The 17199-nt window shown below is 46.8% G+C and overlaps 2 protein-coding genes across 3 annotated transcripts; one reads left to right on the forward strand and one right to left on the reverse strand.

The window, feature by feature from the left end:
* Nucleotides 1-5753: 5753 nt before the first annotated feature.
* On the forward strand, nt 5754-10646 carry LOC120656443 (UDP-N-acetylglucosamine transporter UGNT1-like). Its single transcript, XM_039934533.1, has 10 exons — nt 5754-6218; nt 7473-7549; nt 8264-8422; nt 8517-8650; nt 8940-9070; nt 9152-9196; nt 9274-9371; nt 9999-10106; nt 10190-10246; nt 10370-10646. The coding sequence occupies exons 1-10, from the start codon at nt 6053-6055 to the stop codon at nt 10442-10444; spliced, it is 1050 nt and encodes a 349-aa protein (XP_039790467.1). The 5' UTR covers nt 5754-6052; the 3' UTR covers nt 10445-10646.
* A 2667-nt stretch (nt 10647-13313) lies between these two features.
* On the reverse strand, nt 13314-15614 carry LOC120656444 (cell surface glycoprotein 1-like). Of its 2 annotated transcripts, XM_039934534.1 has the most exons (3): nt 15230-15614; nt 14565-14615; nt 13314-13855 (listed from the first exon to the last, which is right to left on the reverse strand). In XM_039934534.1, exons 1-3 carry the CDS (start codon nt 15437-15439, stop codon nt 13640-13642), a joined length of 477 nt encoding a protein of 158 aa, XP_039790468.1. In that variant the 5' UTR covers nt 15440-15614; the 3' UTR covers nt 13314-13639. The 2 variants fall into 2 exon arrangements, with proteins under 2 accessions (XP_039790468.1, XP_039790469.1); XM_039934535.1 differs by lacking the exon at nt 14565-14615 and having other exon boundaries at nt 13360-13855; nt 15230-15602.
* Between the last annotated feature and the right edge of the window lie 1585 nt (nt 15615-17199).

The following is a 17199-nucleotide window of genomic DNA, read 5'->3' on the forward strand; positions in this document are numbered from 1 at the left end:
CCCCTGTAGTGCCCCAACCGCTGTTGGCGCCACCGCAGGTCCTACCACACCATGTCTCCACCGTGCCGCGCGGCATGTTCGAGTGCAAAGCGTGCAAGAAGATCTTCACCTCCCATCAGGCTCTCGGCGGGCACCGTGCCTCCCACAAGAAAGTCAAGGCGTGTTTCACCGCAAAGCTAGAGAGCAACCGCATCGATCCAGCACTACCCGTCATCGTTGCGCCCTTCAAGGGGAAGGTGCACGAGTGCTCCATCTGCCATCAAGTATGTCGGGGCGAGCCCTCGGTGGACACAATCAGTTCCACTGGCTCACGATCCGCACCGGCGACCCGACTGGCGCGGTCGCCAAGGTCCGAATAAATCAGTGACAAATTCCTGACAGTCAAACCATCAGGAAACCAACTAATAAAGATAAAAAACATAATATACACATGAACATCCAGCACCCATAATTACAATTCAGCTCCATCAAAACTAATTTATCTGATAGTTCCATATCCATGTCCACAACCATTATTTGTACATTGACATCAAATTAACATCCATTGAGCTATGGCAACGAAATGAACAAATGAGTACTCCACTAAACATACATCTTTTTAGATCTAGAGAGAACTTCATATGACAGATTGCTTTAAATTCTATAATAACTCCTTATGTACATGACTCATCAGCTAGATACCTGAACTTGACAAGCTTAATATAACTTTTGGTCAAGTAAACTAATGGTCAGCTGAAGTTCACCTTGTTTTTTTTTTCAAAAAGTTCACCTTGAAGTTGATACTAATGCAAGATGACACTTTCTGCTAGCTCCACCCCCATTGTATTTTTATATCTGACCAAGTGACCAAATTAAATAAACTAGATGGCAGCCGATGTTCAAGTTGTAAAAATAGAAAAGAATTAGTAATGATGCAAGTATCACTTCAGTCTGCTACCAACATCAAGGTCAACTGTCATTTATAAATTCTTGAACTCAACGAGACATAAAATCTAAGCAGAAATCATACATGCTCAGTTTGATTCAGAACAAAGTAAAGAAGCCCTGGTATATTTCTAATGCACAAAAAGGCCTTAAATGTCTACATGTTTAAACAGAGATGACTTCTGAACTCCAAAAAAAAATCAATTGAATACATAGCATATAGGTGTAGTTTGTTCACACAAAATTAACATTATCCCTGAACAAAGAACACATTATATATATATATATATATATATATATATATATATATATATGACCGGTAGATTGTATTAATAGATTTGCACTATTAGGAAAACTCCTAACTATCTAAAAACTAGTTTTTTCCCAGTGCTGAACACACAACAGGAATTAACACATATATGATGCTTGGTATTTAGCCCTATCTAATCTATCAAAAATTCTAACTCCAACAAGATAGCAATCCATGTATTTTAGAGCTTTGCACAGAACTGTTTCAACTCAAGAGCTGAACACGCAATAGGAGTTAAAGCAAATACGATACTTAATAACCTGAGTTCAGCATGTGAGAAGATTTACGTGAAGGATCCATTGTTTAGATCCCTTAGTTGTAATGGGCAATCATTTACCTGAAGGCTTGTGCCAGATATTGTTTAGCCTGCATCGAGTTGTGCCTTGTGGTACCAGGTAGTAAAACTGACTAATCCTGCTGAAAAGTTCATCTGTTTGAAACATTAGCCAAGAATCCCTTTCATTAATAAAAGAAGCAACACACTACACAGGATATGTTTACCTCGAACTCAGAATTTGTTCAAGTTGAGCCGCAGGCAGCTGAATGGTTATGCTAAAGCAGGAATTAGGTTTCCTTGGTGAATCGGGGAAAAGGGTTAAGAAATGATTGGGAAATAATTTGTGCTCACCATCGTGGGGAGAATAGAGCTAGAACATTCTTGACCTTGTATAGTTCTCTGAATGGAACCCAGCGGCACTCCTCGGGTTCTGGGTTCGACTCTCCGTGAGAGCGAATTTCAGATTGAGGTTAAAAAAATCCCCTCGTCTATCCCATAGTGCCAAAGCACAGGTCTAAGGCCTGGCCCCGGTCGTCTCACATGGGCTACTGTGCCGCTGTGTAAGGGTGGGGCAGGAGTTCGGAGATTTTCTTTGCCGGTGTGAGACGGTCTTCTCTATCACACAATACCGCGGGGGCGGTCATTCCCCTGCCGGCCGAGTTTTTTTTTAATGGAACCAATGGCTCCTATTCATTTTTGTCCACTCATAACCTAACTTGCGAAAAAAGAACAATCATTTGAATGCACTTTCTAGTTACAAATAAGTGGCATTTGGTCTTTAAGTCAACCATATTCCAAATTGCGGTTATACATCAGCAGGAGCAAGGTTCAAATCCGAGGCATACAAATAGCTATTAAGTTGTTGTTTAGAGGTTGGTTCACGCGATGCAAATTAATAACAGTAGAGACACACGTAATGAAATCTCTTTTTTTTTTAAGTAACGTAATGAAATGTCAATGTGATACAAACAAAGCATTGCAAAAATGATTTATATGTACTGACACATACAAACAATGATCTTTTTTTGCAAACGTGCCTGAGCACATATTTCATTAAAAGAAAAGTAATACGGTCATTACAAATCTTAATTGACAGAGGCTATTAAGACGAAAACAGAGCACCACCAAACAGTTGGCGGGCGACCTGTATAACAAACAAGAACAGCAAGAACAACAGGGGAGACAAAGGGGAACCCACAAACCTAGACGACCACACAACTGAACCTGCAAAAGATACTACAACACCAAGGGTTCAACGGCCGACAACACAACAAAGGTAGCAAAGCATCCACCCGGCCCACTGAGAGGGCAAAGCATCCGTCCGAAGAGATCACCAACCAACACGACAACGGCGGCAAAGCATCCGCCAGAGCAGAACGACGGCAAAGTATCTGCCGGCGAACAAAGTGGCGGCAAAGCATCCGCCAGACGACGACCAAAGCAACCCGAACGATGTAGATGAAACGAGTGAAAAGGCAGGCGCAGAAGCGGACACTCTCCGAGAAGAGTAGACGACCACCGCCAACAGAGTTTCCAGGACGACGCCTTCAGGAAGGGAGAGACGCCACATGCGCCGTCATCGTCTGACCAAAAAGGTCAAAGTTTTCACCCGAAAAGCTCGCCGGAGGGGAGGAAAGAGGGGCAAAGAATGACGCCTTCAACAATGTATACGGCGCCCGAGAGCGTCGTCGAATGGCCCGCAAGCAGGCCAAGGCTTTCGCCTCCACCATGTTCCCTCCCCAAAGCCGAAGGCCGAAGAAAGCTGCATCGTAGAAGAGCATGTCATCCAACACCCCACCGCAGATGGCCAGAGACGGCCAGTGGAAGGAAGAAGCCTACCACCCACGCCAACACTGGAGCCGAAGGACCGCCGACCCCCGAAGACCAGGGGTGAGGCAGCACCGGCAGCCCTAGGGCGAGTGGTGGTGGTGCGGCCACGAGCCTCCGGCAAACAGAGCCACCGAGGGCGCAGCCCACGCCCCGGGGCGAGCGGCGGCGGCCGCCCGGCCACCCGAGGACCAGGAGCAGGGCCCGCCGCGGATGGGAAGCCGGCGAGAACCCGGGAACAAGCCCCGCGGCGACCAGCGGGGGTGGCGGCCCCGCCCACTCGAGCACACCGCAACCCCGCCACGAGCAGGGCTGACGATAGATCCGGCACGGGGAACCGCGCATCCGGCGAGTAGGAGGCCGAATCCGGCCCCGGTAGCCGGCAGAGGAACGTTGGAGCATCAAGGTTTGAGGGCCAGAGGGAGCGGGAGAGGGCGGGGAAGAGAGGGGGGAGGGGGGAGCCAAGCTAAGCCGACTTCGGCTCAGCCGCGGGCCGCTGCCGCCGCCCTGAAAGTGATCGGGTCGTGCTCTAGCCTAAGAGGGAGAGGGGGTGAATTAGGCAACTTAAAACCTTAACCTATGGCTCCAACTAATTTGCACAATATTAAACTAAAACATGCTATCTATATGTGCAACTGCAGTTGTTCTAGAGTAAAACCCCTATACTAAAAGAGTTTAGCAACCTATAGCATTTTCTATCAAAAAACTACTCTATGAAAGTAAAGGCACAAGAATTGCTAGTATGAAAAGCGGAAGCTTAAAGAGCGGGATAGGAGAAAGAAAACTCTTGACGCGGGTGTTTATCCCGTGGTTCGGTTAACCACAAAGGCACATGGCTCTGCACTATCCGTTGGCCTTCTGACAGCTGTCGTGGCTGTCACCGGTTAGATCGATCCCATGCACCGGTGCTTCACCGGTTCATCCGGTCCTGAAGAAATCTTTAGCTTCTGTCTTGAAATTACACCGGTGCCTTGCTTGGTGCACCACCGGTTCAACCAGTGCTAAAAAAACTTCTTTACGCCCACTTGACATGCTCTCTGAGTGATAGCATGGTGGTTGCAGCGAGGCTCCCACTTAACATCACCGGTGCATCCGGTGATACTTGCTTTTCTCCACATGGCCTGGGCATTGCATGGCCCATTACACCGGTGGTATGGCACCGGTGTATCCGCTGCCAACCGGTTAGACCGGTGCAGTGTCACCGGTGCATCCGGTGCCACTGTTTCTCCAGAACTCGTCCAATTCAGCGTTTCTTTGAGTTTTTTCTTCGTGTTTTGCTTTGCTTGGCATTTTTGCTTCATCTCTAGGATCTATTAATGTTCACTTGATAAACTCATTAGTCCCATTGATTGTGTTGTTACTCAATCACTAAAATCACAAAACAATGGCCTAACGGGGCCATTTTCCTTACACACCCGGACGGTCACGGGCGGCGGCGGCCACCAGAGGCGGCCTGAGGTGGAGGGGTGGGCGGCGGCGCGGAGGCCCCCGAGTTGCCTGGGAGCGACGCGGGGTTTGGGCGCACCCGTTACACACAATGATCTAGCAGTACTAAATCCTAATTACTTGAAGAAACACATGATTCTGCTACTGTGCTTATCCATCTTTATCCTTACAGCGTCAAGAAACAACGACGGCACTGTGGATGCGCTATCTCCATATCCATCCATAATAATAAGGCCCCGTTCACTTCCCAAAAAAATTGCTACAATAACCATCACATCAAATTTTCGGACACATGTATGGAGTATTAAATATAGTTAAAAAAATAACTAATTACACAGTCTAACTAATTAGCACGAGATGAATCTTTTAAGCCTAATTAGTTAATTAATTTATGATTGGACATTATTTGTCAAGTAACAACGAAATGTGCTTAGTAACTTTTCATTCCAAAATCGCGAACTGACTTTTCATTCCAAAATCGCGAACTGAACGGGGCCTAAGGAAAGAAATTGCAAACGATATCCGTATCCTCAAATTACTTCCCGTTTGAGTGACGCCAGAATGCTGTCGCTGATCTGATCCTCGATCCGTTGAACCTGCAGGCCCTTTGCTGGGCTTTAGGCGCATCCCATCAGATCGGCGACGCATAGCGCCACCACCGTATGCTGGTGGATCGCTGGATTTCATCCCCTCCCCGAGGATTTGCTTGTTTAATTAATCGGAGTCCCCCCGGCTCGGCGCCGTCAGTGCCCCGTGGTGACATCGCACACTTACTGGCCCCTGTGCCCGTCCGATGCTGTGATCCCAACGCGATCGCGATGTGATCAACACGCGCGAGCGCGAAGTAGCCCAACGTGACAGCGAGAGGCACTGGCAGGCCAGGCAACTTGCCAAAGCGCGCACCCGCTCATCCCCCTCCGGTCCCCGATAAAAGGCGGCCGCCGCGCTGGCCGGGCAAGCCTGGCAGACGCGGGCGCGGCCGGGCAGAACCTTCCGCGGGCAGCCGCGCCGCTGACCGGTGACCGCCGCGCCGCGGAGTCAGTCGGTCGCCGGGGCGAGAACGAGACAGCCAGGCAGGGCACACCCGTTACCAGCGCGGCGCGTGCATCGGGCCACAGCCAGAGGGGCCAAGTAGTGGGGTGGGGACAGGCGAAATATCCTCCTGCTCCTCGTTCATTCCCGTTCTTCCTCGGCGTGCTCACGGGCGGGAGGGAGGGAGGGGGCGAGGCGGACCTGGGAGGGGAGATCCCGGCGTGACCCGGGCGGAGATGGCGAAGGGCGGCGGGGAGAGGGGCGCGCTGCTGCCGGTCTCGGCGGACGACGGGAAGGGCAACGGCGGGGGCGGCGGGGCGGGCGAGGACGCCGCGCTCTTCAAGGGGTCCGCCATGACCCGCCGCGGCGCCGTCGCCGCGCTCTCCTACATGGCGTGCTCAGGTAAGCGCCGCGCCCTCCCGGGCGATTTTGGCTGCTTCCTTCGGCGGCGGTGCGGTAAATGGTCTCGATTGGGGGGCGGGTTGCTTTGTTCGTCGCGTTCAGCGAATTCGGGGCCGGTAGAGCACCTGCATCACGTGCGGGGGACTCGTTGCTTGTGCTAGTCGTCACGTCTTCTGTCGAATTCAGCTACTAGCCTTTTGGGGTTCGTGCAGGATGGTTGACTTGTGTTTTGAGCTTTTTCGCAACACGACCGAGCTTTTGGGAACAGACCATTTTCGTAATTCGGTTGCTACGGGTTATACGCAAAGTGCATAGTAGATACTCCGTACATGTTTGTGAAATGCTAAAAGTAGGATCCGGCTATTTTTCATACAGATAATTGGATCTGACATCACTATGTGAAATACTGTGCCTCGTTATCTGCCTGAGTAGGCCTAAGTGTATTGCTTGGGCACCCTTGTAGAATAACATGTCCATAGACGACTTGAGGGCCTGTCAGGAAGGATGGTCCTCTGTTATCTGATGTACTAGTTAGTTTGGTGCTGATTATAGGATGTAAACAGCTTCAACAACCTGTTGGTGCGGTGCTACAATTGGATAAGAATAGCAATTTGATAGATCAGACACATCATTGTCATCATCTAACTAACTAACTATAACTAACTAACTATAACTAACTAGTCTTTTGAACTGAAACCTGCCCATTTGTCATTGTTTGCATGAAGAATTAGAAGAATGTTAGGTGGCCCCACATAGGAAAACACAAGAGAATTCAGTAATCCATTTTCTCTTTCAAGAAAAATGGAGTGCGGAGGGTTTATGAGTCGTTAAGCGACAAGAGTTTTGGGTTGTGCAATTAAACTTCATGCATTTATCTGTGTTTACTGGAGGTTGTAGAACAGCGAATGGAATTGGGCTGCTATGTTGGAGTGGCAAAGCAAATAATTGACTTCTTGATCACTGTTTACTTTATTGCTTGTCCTCCTTAACATGTGTAGTGTGCCAATGCAATATTTAGTTTGTTGTCTTTGCATGTTGCACTTGTGTGCCTCAAATTATCTACATGCTGTTGATCAGTTATCAGTTTATATGCATTGCATTCACTCTATGTTGCCTTGTATTTTTAGCTCCAGAAGCATGGTACACCAAAAAATGAATGTCTGTAGAGAAATGTTGTGTTGGTTTTGCTTCCTTTTTCCGTTTTGAGACCTCAGACATTGTTAGACTAATTTTTGGCTCCTCTTCGATTTGCAGTGTTGCTAGTGATGTTCAACAAAGCAGCTCTATCTTCGTATAATTTCCCTTGTGCAAATGTCATTACACTCCTTCAGGTACTATGTGTTCTGGTAAAATCCGTGGTGTGCATGCTTCTTGTGTTTTTTTCTGGGTGGATGTTTCACCTAGGAATTTCAAGTTCAAAACAGAGCACATAAAAATTTCATATATGTATTCCAAAGAATTTGTAGCGAACACTTTCTTTCAAGTTCTTAATGTTGCATGGGTTTATGTGAGTCTTCCACTGGTAACTGCTTTTCCAATGGATACCAGTAGAACAAATTCCACCAGGATTGTTCCAAAATTGAACTGATGAGCAGTATTCCAGTGTGGGGTCCTGATGGGAATCTCATTTGTGATGGTACCTGGGTGATCTGGTCGAATTTAACATATAAATAATAAATTCAACAAACCAAACTGCCTGGGGAAAAGGGGGAACTGTAAATGTTTGTCTCTTACTTTTTAAATTAATTTGTTATTGAAATTTGAAAGCCTGGGCTAGTCAACCCATGATAGATTCAAATACCATCCAATGTCATCTTTAATTTTATATTGATAATGATCCAATTCTTCCTCCATGTGCTTCATGCTAATTTCACTTTTGATCTTGCTTTGGAAATAGTGGTTCCCAAATCATTAGGTAGCTGTTGATGAATATGGCTTTATAAAACCTTCATTTTCTTTAGATGTCTGTTGACTAAATTTATTTGCATCTGTATACTTTTGTTTGTGTACTTCTTTCTTTCCTAACACTTAACAAATATGTGCAGATGGTGTGCTCAACATGCCTTCTTTATGTTCTGAGACGGTTAAAGATCATCTCCTTCACAAATATTGATCCATCAGTGCCTTCTGATGCACTATTCTTTGTGCCGTTTAGGATATTGTTGCGCACCACACCTCTTTCTTTGGCTTATTTACTCTACATGGTATGCTGACTCCCTTGTGTAGAAAATTAAACTGTATAATGCATTGCTTAATCACTTTAAATTCTGACTGGGGTTTGCCACTCTCGATAAAAAGCTAGCTTCGATGGAATCTGTCCGTGGAGTCAACGTTCCTATGTACACAACTCTTCGGCGCACAACAGTAGTGTTCACAATGACCATGGAGTATTTCTTGGCCAAGCAGAAGCACACCCCACCTATAATAGGCAGGTAAATGTATATGCATTTATATGGTTTGTTTTCTTCAATCTCAATCTCAATATTGTTAGCACTAGTGTCTTAATTAGTGTTATATTTCAGCATATAATTATTTTTTAGACACCTTTGATTTATATAATTATATTTATTCTATCAAGTAGTAGTAGGTTTCTGTGCCTACTGTTTTACCTCTACTCATTTATCTGGATACTGCATTTATTATGCTGAACGTTTTCAGAACTTCTTAACGTTCTGAATCTGCTATGTTCCACTATCTGGTTGCTAACTAAGGCTTTATCAGTGTGGCATTGATCGTATTTGGAGCGTTTGTTGCTGGAGCTCGAGACTTGTCATTTGATGCTCGTGGGTATGCCATTGTCTTCGTGGCCAACATTACAACTGCTGTTTATCTTGCTACGATAAACCGTATAGGTAAAGCAGTTGCCTTTTCCAACTTGTAATGTTGTTTCACCTTAGATAATCTTACTGATCAGATGTTTTTTGTTTTTCTAGGAAAATCTAGTGGTCTCAATAGCTTTGGCCTGATGTGGTGCAATGGTATTATTTTGGCTGTCATTAACTTCATATCAAACTTCATATGCTTTAAAGTCTTATATCTTATCCCTGTCTTTCAGGACTTGTATGTGGACCTTCAGTACTGTTTTTGACATATATTCAGGGTGACCTAAAGAGGGCCATGGAATTTCCATACCTTTATTCCCCTGGGTTTCAGGTAACACAATCATGGATTCAAAGCTAATTTTTGCATTGCCAACCCTTCTGTTGTCAGTTTCAGTAGGCATCTAAAGGCAGTGTTTGAGGTTGTACATATAAACTTCAAAACACACACCATGTCAATTTGTCAGCCGCTAGCCAGTTAATCCTTGGACTCATGTTGTGTCTGGAACTTAGCTTACACCACATTGATCTGTTTCTTTCCACTATCTTTAAGAGCAATCAGACACATAAATTAGGTTCTCTTGGGCATGTTACTATGACATCTGAGCACTATCTTGGGTGTAGTCACAGTCTGATCCAATAGTACACTACCACTAGCTTTGCTGGTGCAGTGATGCTGGTGAGTTTTGATAATACCACCCTCTAATACCATTTATCATGTTTTAAATTTACCTATACCTATTTGTAATACCACAATAGGAAGCATGTTTGATCCTCTTCCATAGTGAGTTATTCATAGTGCCTGTCTCTAGTTTTGAAACATCAAGGTTGTTTCAATCATTCTTCCATAGATGATCTTGAGGTCACTTTTACACGTTAATTTATGTGCTAATTCGTCATGTCATGTAGAGCCTATGATGTGAACCTATGGATGCCGCTAATAATCCTATTTCACTTGTAGGCTGTGCTGCTATTTTCATGCATCCTAGCATTTCTGCTGAACTACACAATCTTCTGGAATACTACCCTTAATTCTGCACTCACACAATCAATGTGTGGTAACTTGAAGGTAGGTCTACTATCAAGTTATTCCACTCCGTTGAACATATATAAAATATTCTCTAACGGTGTTCATTTTCGCTATTTCTGCAGGATTTCTTCACAGTTGGGATTGGTTGGGTACTCTTTGGTGGGCTTCCTTTTGATCTGGTAAGTTTTGAGCTTGTTTTTTGCATGCCATTGACTCTTTAATCCACTCCTGAGTACTGAACCCATGTTCCATTAACTCTTTAATCCGCTCCTGAGTACTGAACCCATGTTTTCGTATGGCAGCTTAATGTTATCGGGCAAGGGCTAGGCTTTCTAGGCTCTGGATTGTATGCCTACTGCAAGATCAAAGGAAAGTAGGCATCTGAGGTCAAATGGAAGTAGATATTGGTGTTTAATTGAGAGGGGCCAGTGTGCTTTAACCAAAGTAGCGTTGTTCATGCTGTTTGCTCCTGCATAGAGGAGAGAAATTTTGTAGGTTTTCTTGTATGTATAAACTTAAGTTCATGAATACAAGAATACCCAAGAAAATAGAGTATACCGAGATTTGACTGATGCTTTATGATCGTTTCTCTTTTATAAACTAGAATAACCATGCAGAATACACTGAATTACTTTTTTAAAAAACACAGTAACTTACACTAGACCATGTAGAAGGCAAATAGTATAGAACGATTTGATCGATAGATCTATTCCCGGACATGTTCAGTTGCCCACGTGCAACCATCTATATATGCCCCAATACAACATCAAAACATTTCATTTGGAAAAATATTGAGTTCAGAAGCACTTAAATGGTGCATTTTTCATTATCAAAATATAAAGAGTTAAATACACCAGCGGCCCTCGAACTTGTCCCCAGGTGTCACTTAGGTCCACGAACTCGCAAAATCGAAATTTAACTCCCTGAACTTGTTAAGTTTGCCACTTAGGTCCATACCCCTTCAAGGGGCATGAATATATACAAAAAGGCCCTTGAGTTTTATCGTCTTCTACCTTCACATCCTTGAGGGATAGAAGGCAGGGCTGCCGCACACAGCGCGCGCCTGCCTCTGCGGGCCGCCGGCCTCCATGCCGCACGCCCACCTCCGGCGAGCCGCCGACCTGCGCGCTGCTCCTCCCACTGCCGGCGCGCCTCTCCTCCTCCGTCCCGGCGCGCCCCTCCTCCTTCCCTTCGCCGGCCAAGAGCTGCAGTGCACAGGGAGAGGGCGAGCGCGCGAGGGCTCCTCCTCCGGCCACGCCGGCTCCTCCGGTCAGGCCCCTTCCTCCGCATGTCCATGGCGGCAGCGGCCATGGCGGCACCATGGCGCCGGCGGCCAAGCTCCGCGGCGGGGGAGGACTGTGGTGCTGGGGTAGGAGACCCAAGTGGATCCGTCGCCCCCTCCCTCCTCCACCCCCTTCCATGGGGGCGGCGCTGGCGGAGGCCTCCGCTCTCCCATGGCGGCGGTGTCCATGGCGGGCCCAGCAACAGCAGCGACGAGGATGAGGATTGCGGGCCGACGCCCACCGCCGACGCCGTTCCTCCCTAGCTCGCCGCGAGCAGGGACACAAACCCCTCCTGCTTCCCCCCTCCCCCGCCCCCTCCCCCTCCCCCTTCCCATCCTCGAGCTCGGCCCTCCCCGGCGGCAAGAGCCGCGAGCCACGCCGCCGCGGCGCGTGTGGTGGCCACAAGCTCCGCCGCCGCAGCCTGCGCGGGAGCCGCGAGCCACGCTGCCGCGGCGCGTGTGGGGGCCGCGAGCTCCGACGCCGCCGCCTGCGCGGGAGCCGCGAGCCACGTCGCCGCGGCGCGTGTGGGGGTCGCGAGCTCCGACGCGCCGCCTGTGCGGGAGCCATGAACCACGCCTCCGCGGCGCGGGGGCTGCGAGCTCCAACGCCGCCGCCTGCGCGGGAGCTGCGAGCCATGCTGCCGCGGCGCGTGTGGGGGTCGCGAGCGCCGCCGCCGCCGCCTGTGCAGGAGCCGCGAGCAACGCCGCCGCCGTCGTGCGTGCCGAGGAGGGGCTACATTGGCGCGGAGGTAGTGGCGAGATAGTGGGGGAGTTTGACGACCTCCTCCGTGGCCGCGCGGGCGAGGCCCGCAAGCTCCGTCGCCGCCGCACATGGCTCGCGAGTTCGACCGGCGAGCCAGGGGGGCGGCCGCGAACTCCAGGGGCGGCGGTGAGCGCGAAGTCCGCGAGCTCCAGGGGGCAGCGACGTCCGCGAGCTTCGGGGGGCAGCGGCGTCCGCGAGCTCCAGTGGAAGGCGAGGAGGCAGGGCGGCGGCGGCGAGCTCCGAGGCGAAGCAGGGGAGGCATGGGGAGAGAGAAAGAGAGAGAACGGGAGGAAGGGGGCTGAAGGTAGAAGATATTAATTTTAGAGGGGTTTTGTGCATATATTCATGCCACATGGCGTCATATTAAGGGCTGTGGACCTAAGTGGCACAACTTAACAAGTTCAGGGTGCTAGATTTCGATTTTGCAAGTTCGTGGACTTAAGTGGCACCTCAGGACAAGTTCGAGGGCCGCTGGCGTATTTAACTCAAATATAAACAAGGAAAAAAAGTTTAAATTACTCTCCTCAACTATAGCCAACAAATAACTTCCTAAACTATTGTTTGATTCATTTTACCCCCCACCCACACACACACAAAAAAAACTGTACTCTTTGGCTCAAATTAGCCCCTAATACAATGTCTTTTTTATTTCTCCATCCATAGTTGGATTTTTAAGTTGAAATTTTACAAGATGATAGTACACATTATAACACATGTTAGAAAAAATATATCATTATTTTTATAGTTAATAATTTAATAATACATTAATCATTGGAGTTCAAAATCATATGAAAATAATGATGAAAAAATTATAACATTTTTTTAAATATGCACTGCCATGTCCACTACTACTTTGCAAAACTTGAAATTAAAATTCAACCTGTATATGGAGAAACAAAAAAGACAAATTATATTATGGGATAAAATGAACTAAATAGCATAGTTTAGGAGGTAAATTAAACTAAATTATAGTTTAAGGGGTTATTCATACTTTGGTTATATTTGAAGGGAGTAAATTGAACTTTTTCCTATAAACAATGCCAGCAAAGACGTTCACACTTAGTAGTTACTCACTCCATTTCAAATTATTAGTTATTTTGGTTTTTCTAGATTCGTAGGATTCGCTATACACCTAGACATATACATAATATAATATATATGTAGATCTATAACAAAATCTAATAATTTGGTAAGGAGGGAGTAAGAACCAATTCTTACTAGCATAGCTTTTCTCAGTAGCATTACTGTTGCAGTCTAACAGGAATATCTCATCATAATGTACACGACAATTACCCAAGATAGAGGTGTGAATACATGTCATAACAAATATCGCACTGTAAAAAGTAAACCGTTCGAACAAAACTTTGATAGCTTTAGAAAAGCTTAAAGGAGGTCATTACAAACTTATAAGTCTAGAGCCTATATAAGCCGGCAGAACTATCAGTTCAAACTGAACCTTAGGTGCTCCAAAGGTATGGCAAATTTATGCTCGGTGTCTATCTACCACAGCCCTCACATCATCCAAAATTACTCAGTTGGCTTGTCCGGGTCATCTTCCTCAGGTTCTTCCTTGTCTGGATCATCCTCCTGTGGTTCCTCCGGAGGTGGTTGTTCTTCCTCTTCCTCTTCTTCATCATCATCCAGAGGATCATCAGCTGGTAATGGATGCGGTAATGGTGTCTTCATTGGGCTGAACTTCGGGAAGATATCAGGTCGTCTCCCAGGCTTTGGTCTCTCCCATTCCTAGCAACATTCAATAGACAATAGACATTAACCTTGACGCCAACGCAAAAGCAAAAGGTAGATGGAACATCATATATAAATGACTATAGTCAGGCTTGACATTGCTTTGGTAGGGACTAGAGAGGACATGTCAAACACAACATAACTAGAATAACCATTGGGAAAGAAATTACAAGAGGTCTGCAACAACTTTAATTATTCGGAAAAAGCCAGGAGGTGAGGAAAAGCTCAATGTGCTCATAGGTCAGAACATGTCGGGCCTTCAAAACCAAGGCAGTGAGTTTAACTAAAAGACCTTATGAGTTACGACTGGTCCTAAGCCACAGAAATCTATCACTTTTGTCATAGAAGACTTTTAGCGAATTTGAAGTTTAAACACAGAGGTACAGAGTATCCTAATACTATATATGTAGCAAATTTATGCATGCCATGTTTGAAACAAGAAGATACCACAAGATACAACAACAACAACAACAACATAGCCTTTTTTCCCAAGCAAGTTGGGGTAGGCTAGAGATGAAACCCGAAAGAAATAAGTTCAAGGTTCAGGCACATTGATAGCTAGTCTCCAAGCGCTCCTATCCAAAGCTATCTCTTTAGAGATATTCCAATCCTTAAGGTCTCTTTTAACCAACTCATCCCACGTCAGTTTAGGTCTACCTCTACCCCTCTTTACATTATCGACCCGCTCAAGAACCCCATTACGCACCGGCGCCTCAGGAGGCCTTCGTTGGACATGTCCAAACCATCTCAGCCGATGCTGTAAAGAGCAAGAAGATACCACAAGATACAAGATCAAAAAAACTAATCAAACAACAAGCAACATGGAATACTGTTATGACATCGAAACTACAACTGAGAAATGAAAACTCTTAGGTTTAGTGCATATCTGTAGTCAGGACAACCTGTGCAAGTAAAAGGCTATCTTATGATTGTTCAAGCGTATGGAAGGCGGATTACAAAATTTTCTCTAGTACCCAAATAAAGTATGATAGTTTTGTCAGATACAACAGAAAACAACCAGGTGAGGTAAATGCATATTTTTGTGTACTTGCATCTTCTTCAGGGATGTACGAACTAGCAAGACCCTCAAAAATTGGAGGACAAATCAGCCCTCGCCCCGCAATATCCACAGCAGGTAGCTAATGAGCATCACATGCTTCCTACCCAACCAGGCGAGCCTTTTGACACCATACTATGTAGCATTTCTACTGATTTTACCATGTTGGGTCCCTAAATTTCTCTAATCCCGCACTTGCTCAGCTGAACTAGCCTAAAATTCCCCCAACCACCGGAGCCTCTCCAATCCCGCGAGGACAAGCCACAAACAACAAGCGATAAGACGGTAAAAGGGGGAAAGAGCAGGAGAATTACGATGGGAAAGTCGAGGGGCGACCGCCGCGTAATCTTCTCCTCGTCGGGGGCCGCGCGGACCACGAGCGCGCCCCACCTGCACCGCCTCCCCACGGGGACCACCGCCCGCGCGAGGGCGGGAGCACCCCCGGTTGCGGAGGCGGAGGCGCCGAGGGCGCCGGGTGCCGGCGGCGCGGCGGCCGGGGCCGAGAGGCACCACGCGGACGCCATGGTGGGGAGGGTAGGGAGCTCAAGGTAAGGCCTCTCTCTCTCTCTCTCTCTCTCTCTCTCTCGAAGTCTCGATTCGCCTGGGTTTCCTGGGTGGAGAAGTCGGGTCGGAATGGAATTCGCGTTCCGGGCGGCTCAACTCGAAGGCCTTCCCGAGTTCTGACTGTGGGGGGCGATAAGAGAGGTCGGCACTCGGCATCGGCAGCGAGGTGCTGTGCATGTGCTGACTCGGCGCGGCGGCACTCGCCCGGTCCATCACCACACGGACCACAGCCGAATTTTTTTTATTTTTATATTATTTTTGCCGAAATATATGCCGAATTTTTTTTTACAAAAATATCACCCAACCGCCGGTTCATCCGGCGGAAGCGAGATACCGCCGGTCTATCCGGCGGTAGATACATAACGCCGGTTGAATCGGCGGTAGGAGGCTGGCTTGATGGGCCGTGGTGGGCTGGGAACCTACCGCCGTTTCAACCGGCGGTAACCACCGCCTATTAATGCCCCGGCTGGCTCCCCGCGTGCTCGCTCCCCCGCGCCGCCACCCGCGTCGCGCCCCGTCAGGGCCGCAGCGCGGCGGCGTGCGCCCGGCCCCCGCGCGCCGGGGTTTGGCCGGCCGGCGCGGCTCGCCGGCTCTCCCCCGGCCGCCGCACTGAGGCAGCGCTCGCCACTTTTGGGTCGCAGGTAAATTTTAAAATTTAGTTTTATTAATAATAGTTGGTAGATTAGCACTAGGAATATTAGTGATTTGGATATAGTTTTAGATGTAAAAATATTTTTAATAAATATTAGTGATTTAAATATAATTTATTTTATTATAAAATCGTAGAACATAAAATTAAAAATATTAGTTTACATATGAATATTATTTTACATATAAATATTAATGAGTTCGAATAGACATATTAGTCTCATAGAAATATTATTAATTGATATTATATTACATCGAAAACTTACGAATATATGTAAGTAATAGAGATTCTAGAGAAACAATTAAGATAGATGTAAAAATAGTAGAAATATTTATTAGCGTTGATTAAATTCTAAGGACGAGTAATTATTGTCGTAAATGTTGGCAGGCATGTCAGATGATTTGTATTTTCAAGTGTTCTATGGGTCAGGAGAAGTTAGATATAGTCCTGAAGGGGAAGATTTGTCAGAGTTTAGCTCGATCACAAAAAAAAATACCCCGAGCTAGAGAGAGGACTTGGATTTCAATATCCAATTGGCTATTTAAAGCTTTCACCCTTAATCGAGATGAACATGAGATCTCTGTCATGGCAGTGGTCAGTCGAAGGGAACAAGTGTTTTGGGAGCTATTGCCGCTTGAAGGGACGTAAAACTGGAGGAATTATGTCAATATAAGTAGTAGCAGAGGCTTACCGATTGTGTTATTTGTTCAAGCATTCGAGAAGATTAGTTTTAGTACTGAAGCGGTGGAGATCATGAAAGGTAGGGAGATATAATATCGGAAGATATCGAGACGATGCATGAACCTCATGAAGAAGGTGGTGAACTCGAGATTGTAGAAGATGATAGACATGCTGCACACGAACCTCGTCAAGCAACTGATCAGGCTGATGAAGGGGAAAATATTCCAGAGATAGTTGAAGAGTTTCAGAGAGAGGGTGAACAACAGCACAATGCAATGAATGATGATTCCTCGGATGATGATGATTATCATGTCCCACACCACTAGTCCGGGTATGATTTTTCAAAATTAAGTGTAAATGAAGGTGAAGCGGTCCCTTGGGAGTACAGGC

This window comes from Panicum virgatum, chromosome 1N (assembly GCF_016808335.1).
Source record: "Panicum virgatum strain AP13 chromosome 1N, P.virgatum_v5, whole genome shotgun sequence".
In the NCBI taxonomy this organism is placed as follows: domain Eukaryota; kingdom Viridiplantae; phylum Streptophyta; class Magnoliopsida; order Poales; family Poaceae; genus Panicum; species Panicum virgatum.